This window comes from Chelonoidis abingdonii, chromosome 21 (assembly GCF_003597395.2).
Source record: "Chelonoidis abingdonii isolate Lonesome George chromosome 21, CheloAbing_2.0, whole genome shotgun sequence".
In the NCBI taxonomy this organism is placed as follows: Eukaryota; Metazoa; Chordata; order Testudines; family Testudinidae; genus Chelonoidis; species Chelonoidis abingdonii.
This window is the reverse complement of record NC_133789.1, coordinates 14,545-37,456: the sequence shown is the minus strand read 5'-3', so window position 1 is coordinate 37,456 and position 22,912 is coordinate 14,545. Positions and strand designations below refer to the sequence as shown.

General features: G+C 43.1%; 2 protein-coding genes across 2 annotated transcripts in view; one reads left to right on the top strand and one right to left on the bottom strand.

The window, feature by feature from the left end:
- MPP3 (MAGUK p55 scaffold protein 3) overlaps positions 1-2,066 on the bottom strand; it is a 56,497-nt gene extending 54,431 nt beyond the window's left edge. The window contains exon 1 of the mRNA XM_032772687.2: positions 1,919-2,066. The gene's annotated coding sequence lies outside the window, so the exon portion shown is untranslated. The remainder of the gene's footprint in view (positions 1-1,918) is intronic.
- Positions 2,067-9,847: 7,781 nt separating this feature from the next.
- The window catches only part of LOC116835468 (G protein-activated inward rectifier potassium channel 1-like), a 21,891-nt gene continuing 8,826 nt past the window's right edge, over positions 9,848-22,912 (top strand). Inside the window, 3 exon segments of the mRNA XM_075059801.1 lie at positions 9,848-10,218; positions 10,220-10,303; positions 10,305-10,497. Coding sequence (XP_074915902.1) covers positions 9,848-10,218; positions 10,220-10,303; positions 10,305-10,497 — 648 coding nt within the window.

Below are 22,912 nucleotides of genomic sequence, written 5' to 3'. Positions count from 1 at the left end.
AATAAAGGCAAAACTTAGTGTTGAGCATGCAAATTACAATACACGAGTGTATCATTTCAACACCGAAGGCATAAAATCACTGAGATGCACTCTTCCCCTCATACTAGGCACTCTCCAAAACCCTAATTCATTTTTAAGCTTATTCCCGCTCATTTATTATTGAGGAAGAAGGTTTGACCAGCTTCGTGGCCTAGAATCTTTAAATAGGATTCCGACATTGTTTGGTCTGTCCACATTGGATGGCTGAGCTATATTAGAAATTGGTTTAGCTCTAGTAATTGAATTGTCTCATTAGAATGACCTCAGACTTGGTAAAGCAACTCACATCTTTTCATGTATTTATACCTGCTCCTGTATTTTCCACTCCATGCATCTGATGAAGTGGGTTCTAGCCCACGAAAGCTCATGCCGAAATATATGTGTTAGTCTCTAAGGTGCCACAAGGACTCCTCGTTGTTTTTGCTGATACAGACTAACATAGCTACCACTCTGAAATATGTTTATTTAGTTTCCAAACTTGGTTTGTGGCTTAATATGGAATGAAGCATCAGTATAGTGGACATATTTTCCAAGATAGACTGCTTTTCAAAAACAATTGCATTTCAACATCTTTCCAGAAAATCAGTACCTATAACAGGTCAGGAAAGGCATATGAATTATAACATTTTGGGTATGAGAAACTTCATGGCTGTCTGCTATTAAGCAGGACTTCAGTTTCTTGGAGATATTACTCTTCTGTCTACCAAGAAAATTCAAAGCATGGCTTACTTAACCTTTTACTTAATTATGGGATTCAAGTATAGTATTATACAGTGTAAAGATATCAAAATAAATTTGTGTCTCGGAATTACTGTTATATTAAGTAAGAAGTCCATTGAGAACCGAAAAAAAAATCTAACTATTCGAAACCGCACAGTGCAGTTATATAATGTGATGCCTTGTTTGGTGCTTAAATACCACAGTGACAGGTGTCTTAAAATAGACAGTAAACCAGATAACTCAAAAGATATATAAACACATAAAAGAAGTGAAATTTCAAGAAACCAACCACCTAGTCTTATAAAATCTGACACCTGTCAAACAGGGCATGAGTCTTTAAAATCGTCTGACAACACTAACCTGAACTGCTCAGTTTATTTTTAGCATAATCTAAATAATTTCCCCTTAATGCAGGCACCTTCTATAATTTTAAGCCTTCAATTATATTTTAATTAGCTCAGCCTCTTGCAGTCTCTGTGGAAACCGGATTATGAATTAAACGGACCGGTATTGCTACTTCTTTCCTTTCATCTCAGCACAAGCACGTTTCTGCTGCCTCTTTGCAGCTGAGGATGTCCACCGGCTGGTTTAAAATAAACAAGAATAAAAAATCCAGCTCACTTGCGCCAGGCGTTCCATCTTTGTTTTCATTTGCAGAATTCCTCAGCTCTTTGGACAGATTAAGTTGGCCCTCTGTATGGAGACCTGCTCGATGCATTCCTACCAGACCCTGTTTACCAATCTGAGTGAGGATGAGCTTTCAACTGCCCTCGCCTGGCCCGATGTCATGCTGCTCCGCAGAGGCAGCAGAAATGCCCCCAAGACGTGGCATAGGCAAGAACCATCACAACCCTCTCCCAGTGAGAATCCAGAGCCCCTCTGTGCAATAGCTCAGGTTCAGGAATGCGTCCCCTCCGCCTCCAGCGCCATGTGCCCATCCTCCCTCCGAGCTCCCAGGCATCTGTCCTTGCAGCGTTCGGAGCTTGCAGGTGGAGCGAGGGACAAGCGGGAGCAGCCTCCCCGAGTGGGGCATAGGTAGCGGCCCGGCCCCACGGCATCCCCCACCCAATGCCTGTGCTGGGGATTCGCGGACCGTAGCGCGCTACTGCTGCGGCCACAGGAACACGAAGCCGAAGCCGCAGCCGCCCAAGGTTGTTACCTGCGGGACCCGGAGCTGGCTGCCGGCCGGGGCCGGGACTCCGTGCTCAGGCGGCGGGCTGCCTCCTGTCGTGAGAGGAGCAGATCCCCCGGGTCTGCGTCCCTCTAGCCTCGTGCGCGCCTCGCTCATGCGCCCCTAGAGCACTGGAGCTACACGCACCGCCTCCATCCCTATCCCTTCCCCTTCCTCCGGGGGGGCTGGCTGAGCCGCTGGCTCCCCACCCCCGTCCCTTTGTGTGGCTGCACGGATTAAAGGAGAACAGAAGCCTCAGCGGGGGAGAAGGGGGGCGCCAGCCCCGCCCAGATGTGCGGCCCCAGGGCATGCCCCGGGGTTCCTGTAGGAAATGGTGCCAGCCCACAGCGCCATCCGGCGGGCACAGAACCCGCCGCCTCCCTTCCCCAGGGAAATAGGGCAGAGCTAAGAACCTGGGTTTGTGACTGAACTAGGCCCTGCTTTCACCTCTTGTAGCCATGGGTGAATTTAAGCCACTAATAAAGCAGGCTTTCAATCTGTTCAATGTTCAGATATAAGGGATCCCTTCAACATGGAGTCCCTAGGGATACAATGGGATCATAATAATGTTTACATTTCTCTCTGGTATCCCTTTCAATTGTTGTTTGGTGGTTCAAAACTTCCCAAAACATTCAGCTTTCTGCAGGAAATTTCCCAGGCCTCCGCTCTTTCTGAAGGTGGCTATGGAAAACATGAATGGAGACAACATACACTTTTATCATTAGAAAATTTGACTTAAAATTATTTTTGTTGTGGTTACACTTTAGAAGGCTCATTCAGGGAGCAAAGTTCTATTGTTTTCGGTGCTATATGCACACAAGAGTTCTTGCGCCAACAAATTTATAATTTGTATAATATGACAAGAAATAACAGGTGGAGAAATTCAAACAGATGAGTTGGGAGGACAAGGTAATAGTGAAACAATGTTATTTGGTGCAATAGGAAGCAGTTATGGCATATCATGGCTTAAGCATTGTCAGATATATTGGAGACATCATAGCAAAGTTTTAAGGAGGAATTTAAAAGATGATATAGTGATTTTCTGGATTTTTACTGGGAGCTACTCCCATTGCAGAATGTATTAAAGGGCTTGAGGGAAAACTGATTGCATTTGGCAACACCAGAAAGGAAAAAGTTTCAGCAATCAAGATATGAGCTGATGAGGACTTGAACTAGAGCTTTTAGCTGTATGTGAGGGGAGAAAACAGGAGTGAATTTCATTCTAAGCAAAGGAAGTCTGTACCAGACATGTCTGCATGGCTTATGCAGCTCTTGTACTCAGGCATCTCCTAAAGCAAGGGTTCTCACAAGAAATTTTTTGGTGGCCTTAGAGTGCAACCACCAACTCCTGCCGGTCATCTCTCTAAAATACTTAATTAACTTTAGGAAAAATAAATATATATGCACAGGTACATGTCCAAATCATTGTAATTTATGTAGGGCTTTTTTTTTTTGTTTGCAGACTCAATAATAAAAATAATGTACAGTTGTCTCTATTCTTTGCTGGACCTAAACAGAATAGAAACAAAATAAAGTGTGTTGCATGTTCTTGTCTTTTTTGTTTCTTTTGTTTTTTGGTTGCTTTTTTAAAAACTTATGTTTGTTAATATCGCTTTTCACAGCAGACTTACTAGCTAGTTGGGAGGCAGTAAAAAGTTATATTAACAAACATACAAATATCACTTTTCACAGCAGACTTACTCAGCCCCAGGAAGCAGGGGACAAATTCAGGCCTGGATGGAGAAGTGCATAGAGAGGCAGTGGGGACTAGGGCAATGGGGTGGGGAGCGGGTGAACCCAGGGTCAGAGCCCAAAGCCCCATGGCCGGAGCCTGCCACACACCACCCCAGGACTGAAGCCAGAAGCCTGAGCCCTACTGCCCCTGGAAAGGTGGGGAACTCACACTGGCTGCCTGCTCCTCTGGGTTTGGAGAGTCATCATGTTAGAGAAGCCTCCAGGGCTGTTCTTGGGAACTGCATCAACTCATAAGCCAGTCCAGAATCCTGGAGATAGAAATGTGACAAAGCCATGTTTGTTCCTTTCATCCCCAGCGGCAAAATCTAGTCTCACTCCTTCCAAAATTTAGTCTGAGTTCAGGGGAATGATTTTCTGTTGAGATAATACAGAAAGGCTAGCTATTTGCTCCTTTGAAATATTCAAGATACCTGTATATTTATGTATCAGAGGGGTAGCTGTGTTAGTCTGGATCTGTAAAAGCAGCAAAGAGTTCTGTGGCATCTTATAGACTAACAAACGTATGCTCCAATATGTTTGTTAGTCTATAAGGTGCCACAGAATTCTTTGCCACTGTATATTTATGGCAGTGTTCTATGTGTGAAGGACTCTGCCATTATACTTGTTTTCCTCTTTACATAGTTTTACTATTTAAACAATTTAAAAATACCATGGGCAAAATCCTGCTTGCCTTATCCATACAAAGCAACCCTATAAAGTTAATGGGACTACTGGTAAGAGAAAAGCAAGCAAGATTTTGGCCCTGATTTATTAGTTTTTAAAGAGATTTGGGGACAATTATCCAATTTGAATTTCTTGCAATACTAGGTGGCTTGCACTTTTTCTACCCTTGTTTTTGTATATTTGTTTTAAAGACTTCATAATTTTCTATAGCTATCAGTCATTCATCTCTGGATAATATTTGGTATCATTCTAAAGTGGCTCTTATTAATGTATATTGTTCATGTCTGGGTAGATGTAAAATAAGCCACGAGTCAACAAGATTCACAAAGACTTAGAATGTTTTATGTGGTCAGCACACTTTCACAATAAAGTAGCCCAACGACTTAAAGAAATTGAAGGGACAAAAGATCATTTCATTAATTAGTTCTGGTTTTATTAAAATAAATAAGTCTGATGTTGTTTCACTCAGTATAAGACTCTATTTCTGTACATAAATAGGGGATCTCCACCATAGGAGCTGAGCTGGCTTCCTTTTTATAGGCCATTTAGTCTTCCATAAATATCCTTCTTTATCTGAGAGTACCTATTGGGCTTTCCTTTTACTAAAAAGAAATGGTAGTTTTTTGGAAAGTGCTCCAATCCTCCACAGTCCCCAAATGGGGAGGGAAATTAAGAGTTTCAGTTTCTGGGAGGAAACCTACCTATAAAACCAAACCAGTAAAAGGCCTTGTGCCACATCTTCAATTTGGTTGGTTCTGTTATAAGGACTATTGTGATTTAAAGTAGTGATGGCCAGACTTTCAGCCTGAAAAGGTTAAAGAGTATCAGGGGCCAGCCTGCAGTAAAGCCAGCCTCCTGACAACCCAATAAGTGTAGCTGGCCCTAATAGAAACTGGCCCTGATAGAAACCATCTGATTGGTTGCAGGAGTCTGCAGATGGATACTTAAACTCAGTAGCAGCCACAGTCTAATGACTGCTTAATGTATTCAAAACTGCAGCTGTTTTTGGAAAATTCTTGCCCGTACCTCAGCTCCCTCGCCCCCCCCCATGCCTTCCTGATGTCTGGCTCAGATTGTGGCTCCACCTTCTGAGTGTGACTGCAGGTAACTCTTTGGGTTAGGCTTTTGTTTCTGACTCTTGGCTTGGACCCTCAGCAATGCCTCCTGGGAGTCAGGTTAACCCTTCAGATTAGGCTTTGGTCTCTGACTCTAACTTTTAGTTGTACTCCTGGATCAGTTCTAAGTAGCAGACTAAATTCTTGCACCAACCATTAGACCAGACTGCCCATAACTTGGCCACTGACAAAGCACTGTAATCAACAAAGGCAGATTTTTTTGCTCCTCTCACAAGATACAAATACTCATCTGGAAATCTGCTGCAGAGTCCTTGGTGGATATATGACCACCATAACTGACCCCTACATCTCTAGGACTTCTGATACAGGGGGCATATTAGAGGGGCCATAAATAAAACAGCTAGAGTGTAATGCTTCCAGTTCTCCTTGACTAGTGTATGCTACCAAGGGAATGGTAGCTGGCTGGCTCATCTCAGAGCAGTCTAGAGGCAGCTCTAAGTTGGACTGGGCCAGAGAACTGGGAGCTGTAAATGGTGATTAGTTCTCCAGTTATCCTCTGTTGGGTTACCCTGAAGGGCTGTGCGGAAGACGATGAGGAGTCTTTTGCTAGAGGTCCTCTAGGTTCAGGGAGAGCCAGTCAAGCACCTATCCAGCTCCGCAAGGAACCAGGCAATGGTTTAACTAGACTAGAGCCACTCTCCTCCCTGCCTTGCAATGCCCCAGGTGGCCAGTAGGGCGCTACTGAAGAGCCTGTTAAAAACTGACCGCCGCAGCCGAGAGCTCCTAAAGCTGCTGCAAGAGACGGGAGACCGTGCTGGGGCTGATTTAAACACTTTAGGTTTAAAAATCACAAGGTGCAGCTATGGGACGCCAATTCCAGTTCACAACCGAATACGCATTTTCTACAGTCACAACTTATCCCATCATTGCATAGATTGGACGCCACTGAATAAAGTCTTTAAACTGAGTGTCTGACACTCTCTTGGTTGTGTAGCAATTAGTAACCAAAAATCAAGCAAGTCTATGGTAGTCTGTTCGCTATCTCTAAGTTTTATCATCCCTTTCATTCCTTACGAACCCATCCTGTCAAAGAACCCACCCTCATGCTTATATGTAAGTAAAATCGTTTACTAAATATGTCAACACTCCTAAATAGTTTGAAACATATCTCCAAGACTACTGCATCTGTCAACACTGTTCTAGGTAAATAATGTTTAAATGTGTTGGGTTTGCATTTGCTGTCAGCTAGGGTAGAACTAAAATAACTTTGTTCTTAGGGATGCCTTTCCCACTCCTCAAATAAAAGCTCCCAATGGGAATTCCTGCTTACATCCATCCCCTTTAAGACTTCAGGAATAGATTGATTGACTCGCAGTAGAATAGTAATTAGGAAATGTTTTCTGTGCCTCTTAGACAGTTTGTTGCACGCTTTCCCCTAGCAAACGAGAATTGTCTCTAGGCAATGGGACTCCCCTGGATTAGATACAGCTCAGAGAACTGCTGTTACTAGGGAGAACAGGACAGAGCTGTTCCCTTTGTGGAAACCGGATGTATTTCTAATATACGGATAGGCGTCTGGCACCATTGGCACCTGTTACAATAATGCTAGTAGCTGCAGTAATAAGCGGTTTGTGCATCCTATTCTGTTAATCTGAAGTTCTGCTAAAACAGTACCAGTTTAACATCCTTTGATACTGACACCAGCAGTGCATGGAGAGAAAGTGCGCCGTGCCAGACTCCTGCCTCAACCTCTGCAGGATTCACAAACGAGGTGTTACCCAATCTGGTGAAAAAACAGGTGGTGATAATGCTGTTGCCCCCCTTAAACTCAGTAACCCAGCGTTAGAGCATCACCTGGCATGTGGGAGACCCAGTTTTAAATTCGGTCTCTGCTTGACGTGGAGCAGTGATTTGGACCCATTTCGCCTATAGTCCATGAGAATGACCACTATAATGTATTTTAGGGTGGGTTTCTCTTATTCCTTCCTGTTGGAACCGTTCCGCAGTGTATAAATTAAATATTCGTTGGAGAAGGGACGGGGAGCTGGTGAAAGAATGTAAACGCTTTCCCTCTGCTAGAAATGTCATTTGACAAAAGCTGCTGAGTTCCTGTTAGCTGTTAATGACTTTTGGTCACCATCTGTTTGACTTGAAGTATATATAGTCAGAGTCCTGGGTAAATGGCTGCCTATACTAGATCTAAACTTCTGTGTCTTCCAATGATGGAAAAATGCATTTATATTCACTGTGTTATATATTCAAATCACAGATAAAGCCACGAAAATTTATAATTTTCCATACAGTAAGATCAGAAAGGGGGAAGTTCTTGCTTCTGTTACAGCCTCTCTGTTCTAGTATTCAGCCTCTGTTTGGAAGGGTGACACATTTGCCTGAAGAGAGGGGAAATTTTTTTCTCTCAAATAAATACTGTTAGAAAAGCAATAATTAGAGAGATAAAGGAGAAAGCTTTGTCAACATCTGCGATAATAAAGTCATTAAAGGTGCTATTGCTGCATTCAGAATTTCTAATTTCAATTCTCAAGGAAAAGCCATTCTTTTCCCAAACTCACAGAGATCCCTGGAGAAGGAAAATATTTGTATGAAGCAGATTATTCCAGTTGATGGGGGAATGTTGTTACTCAGAATTAAAATTGATTATTCAGCTAATATTTGCCGTTCATATTTACTCCAAAAACTAATCGTTTAATTTAGATTGAAAGGAATCTCTATTGTGCCCATGCTTGGAAAGCAGGTTTGGTAACACCCTTAAGTACCTGCTGGCAACTTTGCAGAAAGCATTCACATGGCTCTTAATTAAGGTTGGTAAAAAGCCTGTACGTGTGTCAGAAAAAGAAGTAATAGAAATATACTTGGATCCCCATCAGGATGGAGTGAAAATACGGAAATTTAATTCCAAGCAGATTAAAATAAGTCACTTTTATTTTCCCATTTGGGATATTCAACAAAAAGCAGTATTTATTATAATTAAAAATTAATTTGTCAGTAACTGATTTAGAAAACGTGCTGAAATTAGATAGTGCAATTATCATCCAATCAAGTGTCACTATCTTAGTATTTGAATCGCGGCTCTTTCGTAATATAATATTTCTGACAACATTATCTATTATGAATAAAAAGTGATAGATTAAATGCTAATCATCCTCACTGTGATAGCTTATCAATTGTTTTAGGCCCAATTGTTTCCGATCTCAGGTCTTTTCATCCTTGTTTGAAGGTATGAAGCAGGTTTTCACGTATTGAAGCTTCTGAGCCGTTCTGTTTCTGCACCACTTCAGTCTTACCTCCTGAACAGTACTTTTCCACTTCAGCCAAACAGGAGCCTCTAACGCCTGATGTGTGAACATTTGCCTACTTGTAAAATTTTAATGTTGGCTGAGAGATTCGCTTGTTCAAATTCCTTATTGGTTGTAAAGCCCAGCCATCTTATTTTTGTTTCCCTGTAAGACCCTGTGCTGATGGCCCAGGACTAGTTTTCGTGGTGATCACTGCACTCTTATTCCAATCGCTGCAGCCAGCACATTCTGCTAGCGGGTTGTTACACCGATATGAGATGACTGTAGGTAATAATTCATTTTGGTTAAAAGATGTTCCAGAGCTAGACTTTGGATGTAAACGCTTTGAAACATAAAGCAGATTGGATGCCAGTGTCGCGAGTTTGCGCCCTGACTACAATAAGAGCAGGAAAGGCTACATTGTGTCTCTGGCGCTTAGTCTTGTTGTGACAATCGTGATTTGCAAAAACATCGCCCCTAGGTTGGGTGTTACGCCGCCAGGTTGGATTGTACTTTTGTCTTCCGGCGGTGCCTGTTCCTCCATCGCCAGCCAGCATGGATTCAACCCCACAGAATAAATCCTGGAGAATCAGCCCACCCAATGGGGGTTCAGAAATTTTCCCTGTTCCTACCACGTTACTTGCCCCCCGCGTCTCCCTGTGATAACCAGTGTGGGAGAAAGCCCGGCTCAACCTTACTCTGGGCTCTCTGCTGCTGGCTTCGCCCTCTTCTCCTCCCAAGTCAGTGGCTTCACAATCTGGACGTGCCTTCTCCCAGGGGACCCAGGACACAGAGCTGCGCGTCGCTGATAGGTGCAGAGGCGGGGGGGAGTGGACAGCCGTCCCGCCCCCAGCGTCACATCTCAGCCACTGTCATGCGGGCTCCACAAACCTGCCGAGCCCCAGGAGCACTGGCTGAGCCTCTCTCATAGCTCCGCTCGCTCTGGGCTCTTAAGCGCGACGGAGGCAGCGCTCCCAGAAAACTGGTGAGCAGCCAAAGGGGAGCCGGACCCCCATCGGGGAGAAGATCCTAGCGCTCCCGGACTCCGCTGCTGCCCGCAGCCCTGCGCGGGCGCCCAGACAAAGGGGCCTGTCTAGCCCGTGGGAGCTATCTCCTGCCTCGGCCCGGGCATGTCGGTGTGTGCGCAGGACACCTTTGGGCGGTACCAGGCGTGTGGGCTCAGCCCGGGCAGCGCCCGCAGGAAGCGGCCGCGCTTTCGTGGACAAAGAACGGGCTGCAACGTGCAGGCACGGGAACCTGGTGGCAGAGCATCCGCCTACCTCTCGACCTCATTCACTACGCTGGTGGACCTCAAGTGGCGCTGGAACCTGCTCATCGTCCTGCTGACCTACACGGTGGCCTGGCTGGTCATGGCCTCATGTGTGGTGGGGCATCGCCACCTGCGGGGCGACTTGCACCGCAGCGCCACGTACCAGAGCTACCACCCCTGCGTGGCCAACGTGTACAACTTCCCCTCCGCTTCCTCTCTCTTCATCGAGACGAGGCACCTCGGCCTACGGGCACCGCTACATCACTGAGCGCTTGCCCGAGGGCATCGTGCTCTTCCTCTTCAGTCCCTGCTCGGCTCATCGTGGACGCCTTCCTCATCGGCTGCATGTTCATCAAGATGTCCCAGCCCAAGAAGCGAGCCGAGACCCTCATGTTCAGCCGGGCCGCTGTCATTTCCCAGCGGGACGGCAGGCTGTGCCTCATGTTCCGGGTGGGCAACCTGCGCAACAGCCACATGGTCTCTGCTCAGATCCGCTGCAAGCTCATCAAGGTGAGCCCGGGGGAAGGGGGAGAACAGGCCGGGGAACGGGGATGGCTTTGGCCCTGGGTTAGCCTGGATGGGGACCGGACTGGAAAAGAGTCCCCAGAGGGTCAAATCACAGCAGCTCAGGAGGCTTCTCCGGCAGTCAGAGGCAGCAGAGACTTTTTCAAAGCCGTGCCACAGCCCTGCTCTGTCCGTCGAGCTTTGCCCAAGAGGTTTGTACAATGGATTGGACTGGGCAGCCTGTCTGATTCTGTTAGCCGCTTTCTAAGGGGATTAACCCTTTAACCACCTTCCAGTGACACCCAGCTTTACAGTGAGGCAAAACACAGGGGGCAACTGTCCCCCTGGCATTCTTTGCCCCTTTGAGATAGTGCCGAATTTCACGAGGGCGCTGACACTTAGAAACCTTCCTTCGTTCAGCGAGAGACGCTAGTGATTTATGCAGCTGGAAACTCGGTTCTGTTCACTTGACTCTGAGACTGGATGCTTGTTTGTTTGGCGGGCCAGGGAGAAGGATGTGGCACCTGTAGAATACTCCGAAGCAGCTAAGCAGGAATCTTTTTCAGGGTGCTCAGAAAATGAGGAGTGAGAGAGTTGAATATGGGAGAAGGTGAAAATGGAAGTCGGAGGGACGGATGAAAACCTTATTTTGGTCCAATAAATTGGGAGAGGGGACTTTTGCAGCCTGGTGTCTTTAGAGGTGGTTGTTTTGTTTTTTTAAATCAGAAACACAAACCAATGTAACTTTATAAAACCTTCCAGGGAGCACTTCTGTTTTCAGCTGTATGTTGTGAAACTGATTAAGAAATAAAATAGCTTAGTAAGGAAACAAGGCGTTCAGTGGCACCTTAAAGACTAACAGATTTATTTGGGCATAAGCTTTCATGGGTAAAAACCCACTTCTTCAGATGCATGGAGTGAAAATTACAGATGCAGGCATTATATACTGACACATGAAGAGAAGGGAGTTACCTCACAAGTGGAGAACCAGTGTTGACAGGGCCAATTCGATCAGGGTCGATGTCACTACAAAAGCAGCTTTGCCTCTCCTGGCATTGACACCTCCTCCTCAGTTATTGGGAGTGGGCTACATCCACCCTGACTGAATTGGCCCTGCCAACACTGGTTCTCCACTTGTGAGGTAACTCCCTTCTCTTAACTTGGGGAAAATGATTTGGGGGGACTTGGGATCAGAAAGGCTAGTGAGGTCACCCTGCAAGAAGTAAAAAGGTGGGTGGAAGCCAGAGTTGAGATCTTTGTACTTGTAGGTTGGCTACTGGTGTCAGAACTCTAAGCCATAATAGTATAGCATTAAGGTATCCAAAGCTTCAAGGCAGGTGCTGACAGAACCCCTTACTGAGTGATCCCCACAAATGTCACAGAAATGTACTATTTGTTACTTGCAGGTGTTTGGAAATATAAAAATGATTAAAAACTGATATTTATAGTATTAATCATAGAAGTAATATGAACTATTACAGAGAATAAACCCCAAAGCTTCTCTGCTTTCCACTTGAATGCAAATTTCTTTAGGAGCATTAGCCTGTTTTTTGACCAATCCTGTAAGGATTTTCCTATCACTGTTAGAGATTTGCACACTGGCAAGCTTTGTTCTGTTTTCTCATGTAAGAGCGTTTTCTTAAAAACACACAAATAACATGGAAGGATAAAACACTAAAGAAAGAGTCCATCTCTGAAGAGCAGACGTGAACAGTTTCTGCAGATGAGTTGGATAGGATTTTCCATTTTTAAAGTTATGCTGAAATTCACAAATAGATTCCTTTAGGATGGTTTTATCAGTAAACAAGTATAAAACTAAGCATTATTGAGGGGTGAAATCTCTTGATTTCAACTAAAAGATGAACCAGTACTCTTCTATGAATACCACCTACAGTAAGCATGTTTTATACCATTAATTTGACAGGAGATAAAAGACAAACTTACTGTTCCATCCAGCATTTCTGTTATTTGAGGGAATTCTCTAACTAGTTTGGCCAAGTAAAAGAAGGAAAATTGCTGCAGGCATTTTGATTATCAAAATGTGGAATTGCTGGATGGGGTAGTAGTTAGTAACCAAGGGGGAGTATTATACAGTAACTCCTCACTTAACATTGTAGTTATGTTTCTGAAAAATGTGACTTTAAGCGAAACGATGTTAAGCGAATCCAATTTTCTCATAAGAATGAATGTAAATAGGAGGGGCTAGGTTCCAGGGAAATTTTTTTCACCAGACAAAAAACTATTATATAGATATAAACACAGTATACGTTTTAAACAATTTAATACTGTTCACAGCTATGATGATTGTGAAGTTAGAGGGTGGAAGAGGGAGGGATATTTCTCAGGGAATGCCTTGCTGCTAAATGATGAACTAGTACTCGGCTGAGCCGTCAAGGGTTAACACGTTGTTGATGTAGACTCTCATCAAGGAAGCATAAACAGGAGAGAGGGGAGACAGCATAGCAGATGGAGACAGACTCACACCTTGTGTGTGTGTGTGTGTGTGTGTGAGAGAGAGAGAGAGATGCACATTGCCCCTTTAAATAAGCTGACCCACTCTTAAGTGCATTGTCTTTTTAAGTGGATCAAGAAGTTGAGACAGCAGCTGCTGCCCCAAGCTCTCTCTGTCTATATGGAGAAGGGGTAAGTGGGGTGCAGGAGTAGGGGGGACACCCTGACATTAGCCCTCCCCTTCCCCTCCCTGCACAATAAGCAAGAGTCTCTGGGAGCAGCTCCAAGGCAGAGGGCAGGAGCAGCACATGGCAGTGGGGGGAGGGACAGCTGAACTGCCGATTGATAGCTTGCTGGGTGGCTGCAGCACAGGGAACTTAGAGGAGCGGAGAGCTGATGGGGGGCTGCCGATCCACCCTGGTTACAAGCCCCCACCAACTTGCTGCAAGGAGCTGCTCTTCCTGCAAGCAGTGGACAAAGCAGGTGGCTGCCAAACAACATTAGAAGGGAGCATTGCACAACTTTAAATGAGCATGTTCCCTAATTGATCAGCAATGTAACAAGGTTAAACAGGATGACTTTAAGTGAGGAGTTACTGTATTAACTAGACCCTAATCTATGGTAACATTAGATTCAGCAGTCTCCTGATCTTTCGCCCTCAAGAAATCTTTGAATCAAACTCATCTTTGGACAAATCCTCTAATTTGGCACTTAGACCAGCAATTTAGATATCAACAAAAAAGGTAGATTTCTATGGTTGTGCCATTTCAAAGCACTCTGCACTTAAATCCAGATAAATGAACTTATTCTTCAAATTCAGCAAAAGGTCTGAATATAGCTGTTCAGAAACAGTGTTTAGGAAACTCTGTTTGGAACTTTATGTCCAATTGTTTTACAGTCCAAGCTATAGTAGCAGGGGCTTTTCCCCAGCTGGAAATCTCCTGACTTCTAAGGATTGCTGATGAAATATGTGTAGACTTGTTAGAATTTAAGTTTTGTCTTTTTACCATTTTATTGATATTATTGTTCATTTTAAGCTTTTTTTCTATTAGTATCTAAATTTTCACAGTTGTAGGAAGTTAGGAGTAGCTCAGACAATTATTTAATGACAGACATTGAGATTTAAAAAGTTAAAGCTTTATAAGCTGGCTGTTTTAGCAGAGTGTAAATGTGTGCTTTATGCAACATTCATTACAACATGCTGTATACACATTAAGAGACTCTAATAAATTCTCAAGCAGCATTTTTCTTGCTTTGCTTATCTGTAAATTTCTATGATAATTTATGGAAATATTTTTTCATCATTTTGTGCGTTCGCTGAAATGACATTTAAGGACATTTATTGATAAAAATCTAATCCTTCCAAGCCTAAGTATGAGAAAGCTTCCTTGCTTACACCATCCCTCTGCAATTCCTTTTACAGAAAAAGGGATTCCCACGATTCCTGTTGACGTAAACAGAATTATATTTTGATTAAATAATTTGTATATTTAAAATGAGAAATTGTATCATGGAAAAAGTCTGCATTGCAGACAGTTTTATCAGGATAGGATCCCATTGTGCTGTACAGGGGAAGAACAGTGTCCCTGCACCAAGGAGTTCATAGTCTAAAAAGTTAAAAAAAAAACACAATGTGTAAATGGCCAGGATGAAGGCTATCATTGCTTATTTATTCAGAAGTTTTTATTTATTTATTTATTTATTTATTTATTTTTGGAGGGGAAGAGGTAGGAAGTGGGATTAAAAGAAGGGAGAGAAGAGAAGGGATGGAATGAGGATAACAGAGGAGAAAGTGGAGAGTAGAGCAGAGGAAAAGGGAGGGGCAATGATCGATTTAATGATTCTAAGGAAAGGAAGGAGTGAGAGGAGCAGAATAAGGACAATTGACTTAAAAAAAAATAATCAGACTTTAGTAGGTCCTCCCATGGGAAGACAATCTAAGGGGAAAGGGTGTTCAAGAGAGCTGGCAGTTTCTTAGGGAGACAATATTAAAGGCACAACTCCAAACTATCCTGATGAGAAGGAAAGATAGGAAGAATGTTAAGAGGCTAATATGCTCCATTAGGAGTTCTTTAGTGACCTGATAATCAAAAAAGAATATTACAAAAAGTAGAGATATGGACAAATTGCTGAGGCGAAGTACAAAAGAATAGCACAAGTGTATAGGGACAAAATCAGAGAGGCTAAGGCACAAAATGAGTTGCACCTAGCAAGGGACATAAAAGGTAATAAGAAGGGGATCTTTAGATATATTAGGAGCAAGAGAAAGACAAAAGAAAGCATAGGTCATAGGTCCTCCACTTAGTGGGGAAGGAGAGCTAATAACTGATGACATTAAGAAGGCTGAGGTGTTTAGTGCCTATTTTGCTTCAGTCTTTACTAAAAAGGTTGATGGTGACCAGACACTCAACATAATTAATATTAACAACAAAGGGAAAGGAATGCAAGCCAAAATAGGGAAGGAACAAGTTAAAGAATATATTTAGATAAATTAGATGTATTCAAGTTGTCAGGGCCCGATTAATTTAATCCTAGAGCATTTAGGGAATTATTTGAAGCAATCTCAGAACTGTTAGCAATTATCTTTGAGAACTCCTGAAGGATGGGTGAGATCCCAAAGGACTAGAGAAGGGCAAACATAGTACCTGTTTTCAAAAAGGGGAACAAAGAGTACCCAGGGAATTATAGACCAATCAGCCTAACTTTGATACCTGGACATGGAAAAATATTGGAACAAATTACTAAACAATCAGTTTGTAAGCACCTTGAGGATAATAAGGTTTTAAGGAATAGTCAGCATTAATTTGTGAATAACAAATCATGCCAAACCAACCTAATTTCCTTCTTTGACTGGTTTACTGGTCTAGTGGATAGGAGGAGCAGTAGGTGATATATATATATAAAAAAAATTCCCCTCTCACCCCTATGGGTGGTATGTGTCTTCCTCAACCTCGGGTCCTCTACCAGAGGCCTGGGAGTTTGAGGGTTCTGCGCAGTATCTTAGCTGCCTGCCTGCACTTGCTGACATAGAGCTTGATGTTGTCCTGATCTGTGAGCCATCACCAGTTAGATCACACGAGTGCTCCTCCACCATGCATTGCCTTCACTTTATACTTCATAGTCCTCTTTCACCTGGGATTCAGTTCTTATTCTTTCTTCCGGATGTTGCTTACTTCACTGTATTCTATACATCTTTTCGGGTCTGTTATCCACAGTTGTTGATTGCATACATGCCTTGCCGTCTGATGGAAGTCCTACAGAATTACGCCTTTTCTCACAGCTTCGTGGAATGCTCCATTGGTTGGGAGGGTCTAGCCCATCGCTGTGCGATGTTCTGTAACAGCACCACTATGTGCCGTTCAGTTAGCTGTTCTGCGCTCTTAATCTGGCACTATGTGTTGGATGTCCCTCTGAGACTCTCTTGCACGTTGCCCCTTGGTCCTTCTATTGTAGACCCGCTTCACATATATGGTGTCCAGTCCTGTTCCTTGCTGCTAGATCAGTGCCCATTCTGTCTTTTGTCCACCGTTCATCCTGGTAGGATTTCCTGTCACCACGTACTATTGTGCGATGTATCCAATGCGAGTTTGTTGCCATAGCACTTCTTCAGCTTGGTCTTCTCCCATGTTCTGCTGCTGCTCAGGCATTCTCGCAGCAGCTCATTTTTGGCAATTTGACTGATTCTCCTGATGTCTGGGTTTGTCGGACAGTGGTTGACTCCAACCCACCCTTCTTTCTGTGTATACAGTCTCTGGTGTTGCTTGGGTGAAACCTCGTGCATTGATACTTCCGGATCGTCAATCGCAGCTTCCATTCGTCTTGCAGCTCACTTTACGGCAGGTATCTTGATAGATGCAGGCTTTCTGTGATGCTGTATCTGTTCTCCACTGAGTGTTTAGACTGTCTTGCTTTGGGACTGGATGTTGTCTTCTGCTCTCCTCATTCGTGTTTCATGGCTGACACAGGTACTTGTATGTTTGTCTGCTATGTGGCCGCTGTTAGTTCACCCATCAGTCTACTTTCTTCTTCACTACATTGGCCCATCTCAGCGAATGACTCCATATCCATGTAGATCGGTAGTGATAGCGAGTCGATGTTCGTTTTTAGAACGCTTGATGTATCCATGAGAAGTGCTGATGTGTTCACTCTGAACCTGTACCTATCCAGTCTTTGATTATCTGGCTAAGGGGTTTAGCCTATGAGACAGCGCGGGACAGTGCATACTTGTATATGCCGCACTTGCTGCCATGGCAAGTGTGATTGATATCCAGGTGTCTTCCATAGTCCATAGATTTCTTGAGGAAGCTTAGTTCCTGTTGTTTGTATCGCCGACTTCCAGATCGTGTCGGATTGAGTTAGCTTTCCTGTAGTCAATCCAGGCTGTGCTCAGATTGGTCTGTCTAGACCTTGAGTCTTGGGCGACTGCTCTATCTATGAGCAACTGGTGTTTTGAGCCTCTGGTGTTGTTCCCATGATTCTGTAATGTGAAAGTAAAACATGTAATTGGAGCAGAGTTTACAGTCCAAAGAAGTCTAAGGGTAGCTGTCCATTGTGAAGTCAGGGTTTAGCAGCTATTAGGTAATGTATGCATTGTAGGTACCTGCATTAATTCCAAACTCAGTGTGCATCATTGTGTCTGGCAACCTCCAAAAGCAGAAAATTCTGGAATTATGTTGTTATCAGACTATGCTAGTAGGGTGATAAGGGCCCAGATCCTCAACTGTGGCTGAAGTGTGTTTGATGCAACTCTGAAGAAAGAGTGCTTAGCAGTCCTTTGTGTTCCCCTCCATATTATCTTGGCTGAGCACTTCATGAGTCTCCTAACATATGTTTAGAGTAGCCTGAAGGTATCTAAGTTTTCCAGCTATCCCTGACTCCACATGGCAGCTGGGGCACACAAGTACCTAGGTCATACCCTCATCCTAAGCCATCATCCACCCCACAACTGGAGCAGGGAGTGAGGATTGGCGTGGATCCTGCTGTGACTCTACACCATCTGAGGTCTCCCATGTGCTAGGGACCCTCTTGTGGATAGTAAGTCAGCTTTTGGGCAGCTTTGTATTAGTGGAGCGATACATGTATAATATATCATTCATAACTTATGGACACTCCAAGATGGTGAGTTTACTCACATCCTCAGTGCCATATTACACTCTCATCATACCAGAAAATGACTAAGTTACCAAGAAGGTCCTGTGTTTCTTGCAATTTCTGCTCTTCCAATTGTGCTTTGTCCAATCATGCTGACAGCTGATCTTGCTTCACTTCTCTTGCACATGATTAGATGGAGCTTTAATTCTATCAGAGTAAAGCAATGCTAAGAGATATCCTTTATCACACTTTTATACTTTTAAGGGGACCCATATTTAGCCAATGAACACAATGTTTCCACATACAGTTTCAGTGAGGGACAAGGGAGTTCTGAAAGCTTTGCTGTTTTAAAAAGGTATGTCTATCTAAAGTGTGATATTTTATTGGATGTGTGCTGTTTGTCCCAGGCCACTCAGATTACAAAGATGTCATCATATAGTGGTGGCTGATTACCCTTCTGTGGTATGTGAAGCTGCCTCGCAACATTGCCGAATAGTACAATATTGCAATAGAGATGCCAGAATCAGCTTTGGAGTGGATTGTAGACAACTGTATTGTGATGGGTCACAGTCACCTCTATGAGCGCCACTTTACACGCTAGTTGCTGCTCTCTGCAGCTCCCAGCACCCCCTGCATGCTGTCTGTCAGCCTCTGTGAGTCTTCTGTGGCTCAGCCCTCCAGCCAGGTGTCACAGTTCAAAAGCCTTCTAGGGTATAACAGACTCAAAATAGAAGCAATTCCTTGTCCTTCAGGGCCAATTATAACCAAAATAGTTTCTCACCCTTCTGGGTGCAATTCCTTCTCTGAAATTGAATCTTGAACTCCTGCCCCCAACTGTGGCCAGTAATTGGCAATGGCCCTGCTTGTTCCTCTGGCTGTGACCTTGGCAATGTCCCTCCTTGCTCCTCTGGCTCCAGCCAGGAACTGCCTTGCTGACGCTGACAGCAGGCATTCTGTTTTGGCCTTCTGGGCCTTGATTGACTGTTGCTGGTCTCCAGCCCTTCCAGTTGCTGGAGAACCAGATCTCACTGGATCCCAACAGGGCTGCTCCTTTTCTCACAGAGAACTGTTTCATGGGGAGGAGTCCTGTAGGAAGCCCCAAAGGCAGGTACACCCCATCAAACATAGACAAAATAGGGTTATAAAAACCAAGTTAGTTTGTTTCAGCTTTCATTTTTTCAGATTGTGACAGGGTCAGGCCAGACGGCTACAGAAGAGTGCAGGAAGGAAGGTATATTAGCCTCAGGATAAACAGGTCCCTCTTCCCCTGGTAACTGAGTAGGGGTTACTCCAGGTTAATTAGGACACCTGAAACAAATTAAGAACCTGCCAGAATGGGTTAAAAGCTTTCCCCTCCAGGCAGTTAGTGTGGGTGGTAGGTGTTGTGAGAGTTGAGTGGTGTGGAAGCTGACAAAGACCAGAGGAGAAGCCAACAGGTACAGAGATTGGGGAGAAAACCTAAACATGAGCTAAGGACCCTTCCAGGTCCAAAGATCTGAAGAAAAGGACCCTGCCAGAAGGGGAGAGACTGAGCCGTGCATTTGGTGTGGTGCTGCCATGCCCACAAGGGCTACCAGAGACTAGGGGCTCTTCCTCCCCCGGCAGGAGAAATCCCACCCAAGCAAAGTGGGGACAATAAGACAAGGGGCATGAGGAAGTAAGCCTAGGAAGCTAGCAGTTTTCCTGGGAACTGGCAATGTGAGGCTGCTACTTATAGGGTTCCTGGCTTGGGGCCCAGAGTAGAGGGCAGGATTGGGCCTGTCACCTCCTGCTTTTTCTCTCACTGGATGTCCACCAAGGAGGCCAGAAGCCCCAGTGAAGCATTAAGTGCCTAGCAGGCCAAGAAATGGGAGGGCCAATTGAAGACAGAATTTCCCCATCAGTTATTAACAGGAAGAGTGGGACCTGTTGAGGCGGAGAAGAAGCCTTGTTACAAGATATTGAAGTCAGTTTTATAGAGTCCAAGGCCAGAAGGGACCAGTGTGATCATGTAGTCTTATCTCCTGTATAATACAGACCATAGAACTTCCCCCTCAAAAATTACTCTTTCAACTAGACCATATTTTTTTTAAAAAATCCAGTTTTGCTTTAAAAATTGCAGGTGATGGAGAATCCACCAGAACCTCTAGTAAGTTTTTCCAGTAGTTAACTACCCTCAGTGTTAAAAATTTACACCTTATTTCTAGTCTTGAATTTGTCTAGCTTTAACTTCAAACCACTGGATCTTGTTATACCTTTGTCTGCTGGACTGAAGGGTCCATTATCAAATATTTCTACCCCATATAGGTACCCAAGTCACCTCTTACCTTTCTCTCTGTTAAGTTAAGAAACTTGGCACCTTAGAGACTAACAAATTTATTTTGGCATGAGCATTCGTGAGCTACAGCTCACTTCTTCAAAATCTTTGAGTCTATCCCTATAAAGCAGGTTTTATAATCATTCTAATGGCTCTTCTCTGAACTCTATCCACTTTATCAACATCTGTTTTGAATTGTGGAAACCAGAATTCAGATTTCAATAGCAGTTGCACCATTGCCAAATACAGAAATAACATAACCTCCCTACTCCTACTCGATACATCCAAGGATTGCAATAGCTCTTTTTGCTACAGCATCACTCTGTGAACTCATGGTCAGCTGATGATGCACGATGACCTCCAAATCTTTTAAAAAGTAACTGCTTCCCAGGAAAGAGTCCTTCATTTTCTACGTACAGCTTATATTCTTTGTTCTTATATGTATGACTTCTTATTTGGCCATATCAAAACAGTTTGCCTGCACCCCGCTTACTAAGCAGTAAAGAGCACTCTGTATCAGAGACCTCTCCTCTTAATCTTGATCATTGATAAAAATGTTAAATAGCATAGGGCCAAAAACTGATCCCTGCAGGACCGCATTAGAAACACATCTGCTCAATGGTGATTCCTCATTTATTATTACATTTTGAGACCTATCAGTTAGCCAGTTTTTAATCCATTTAATGTGTGCCATGTTAATTTTATATTATTCTAGTTTTTAAAGCAAAATGATGTGTGGTACCAAGTCACATGCCTTACAGAAGTCCAAGTATATTACATCAACAGTAGTACCTTTATCAACCAAAAAACCCCAAGTTAATTTGACAGGATCTATTTTCCATAAATCCACGGTGATTGGCATTTATTATATTACCCTCCTTTAATTTTTTATTGAGTCCTGTATCGGCTGCTTCATTATCTTGCTTGTGAGCAGTGTGAGCCTGATAGGCCTATAATTAGCCTGATTGGCCCATTCACTCTTTTTAAATATTGGTACAACAGTAACTTTCTTCCAGTCTTCTGAAACTTCTTTGGTGTACCAAGAGTTACTAAAAATCAACACTAATGGTCCAGCAAACTCAGTCAGCTCTTTTAAGACTCTTGATAGCAAGTTATCCAGAACTGCTCATTTAAAAATGTCTAACTTTAGTAGCAGCTGGATAATCAACTGAAAATGAGCTCCCTGTCAGAGACTGTGGCCAAAAGCAATAATGCAATACTTGGATGTATTATTCGGAGACTATCAAATAGGAGTTGGGAGGTTATATTTCCTCTATATTTGGCATTTCTGTGACCTCTCCTAGATTACTGTGTCCAGTTCTGGTCTACACAGGAAAGATGCTGATAAATTGGGGTGTGCCTCAGAGAAAACCCCACTGAAAACATGCTTAACAGAGAAAGAATCAAGGAGATCAGTCTGTTTAGTTTAACAAAGAGACGGTTAACTTGCTCAGTTAAATTTCTGTTCCCCATGTAGATAAGAGGGCTCTTCAGTCTAGCAGACAAAGATCCAAGGGCTGGAAGATGACACTAGAGTAAATCAGACTAGAAATTAGGCACACTTTTAACAGTGAAGGTTATAAAACAGTGGAACAATTTACAAAGGTTCTGTGGATTCTCAATCACTGGAAATTTTAAAATCAAAATAGGCTGTTTTTCTAATTAATATATACTCTAGTTCAAACAAGAATTAAGGGAAGACCTATAGCCTGTGTTATGCAGGAGGTCTTCCATAGATGATCATAATGGTTCCTTCTGGCCTTATAATCTATAAATCTGGCCTTGTCTCTCTCACGTTACTGCTGATTTACAGTCTCATGACCTCTGTAGTAGTTCTTAATTCTTATGGGTAGTGTTGCAGACAAACAATTTTAATTAAAGATAAAGTTTAATTAAAATCATAGATAACAGAAATGTAGGACTGGAAGGGACATCAATATATTATCTAGTCCAGCCTTCTGCACTGAGGCAGGACTAAGTATTATCCAGACCTTCTCTAACAGATGTTTATCTAACCTGCTCTTAAAAACCTCCAGTGATAGAAATTCTACAAGCTAAAGTGATATTTTATTAACCTTTTTCCAAACCTTGAGAAGACTTACGTGAGATGGATGGAGGTTTGAGACAATTCTTATTTTTTATAAACCTGTTTGGTGTTTAAAAAGTGTGAGAAATATGATCTCTCAGCTTTTAAATACACTATTTATTTTGCATTAAATTGTATGATCTAACTAATTTTTCAAGTAATTGTTTCAACTAGTATAATATTCACTTGGATGAAGTTTAGTTGATAACTCAGAATTCTATGATTTTTTTTCTACGGTTGTCGATTAATTGGAGTTAACTCACGTGATTAAAAAAATTAATTATGATTAATTGCAGTTTTAATCGCACTGTTAAACAATAAAATACCAATTGAAATGTATTAAATATTTTGGATGTTTTTCTACATTTTCAAATAGATTGATTTACAACAATTACAACACAGAATACAAAGTGCACAGTGCTCACTTTATATTATTTTTATTAAATATATGCACTGTAAAATGATAGTATTTTTCAGTTCACCTTATACAAATACTG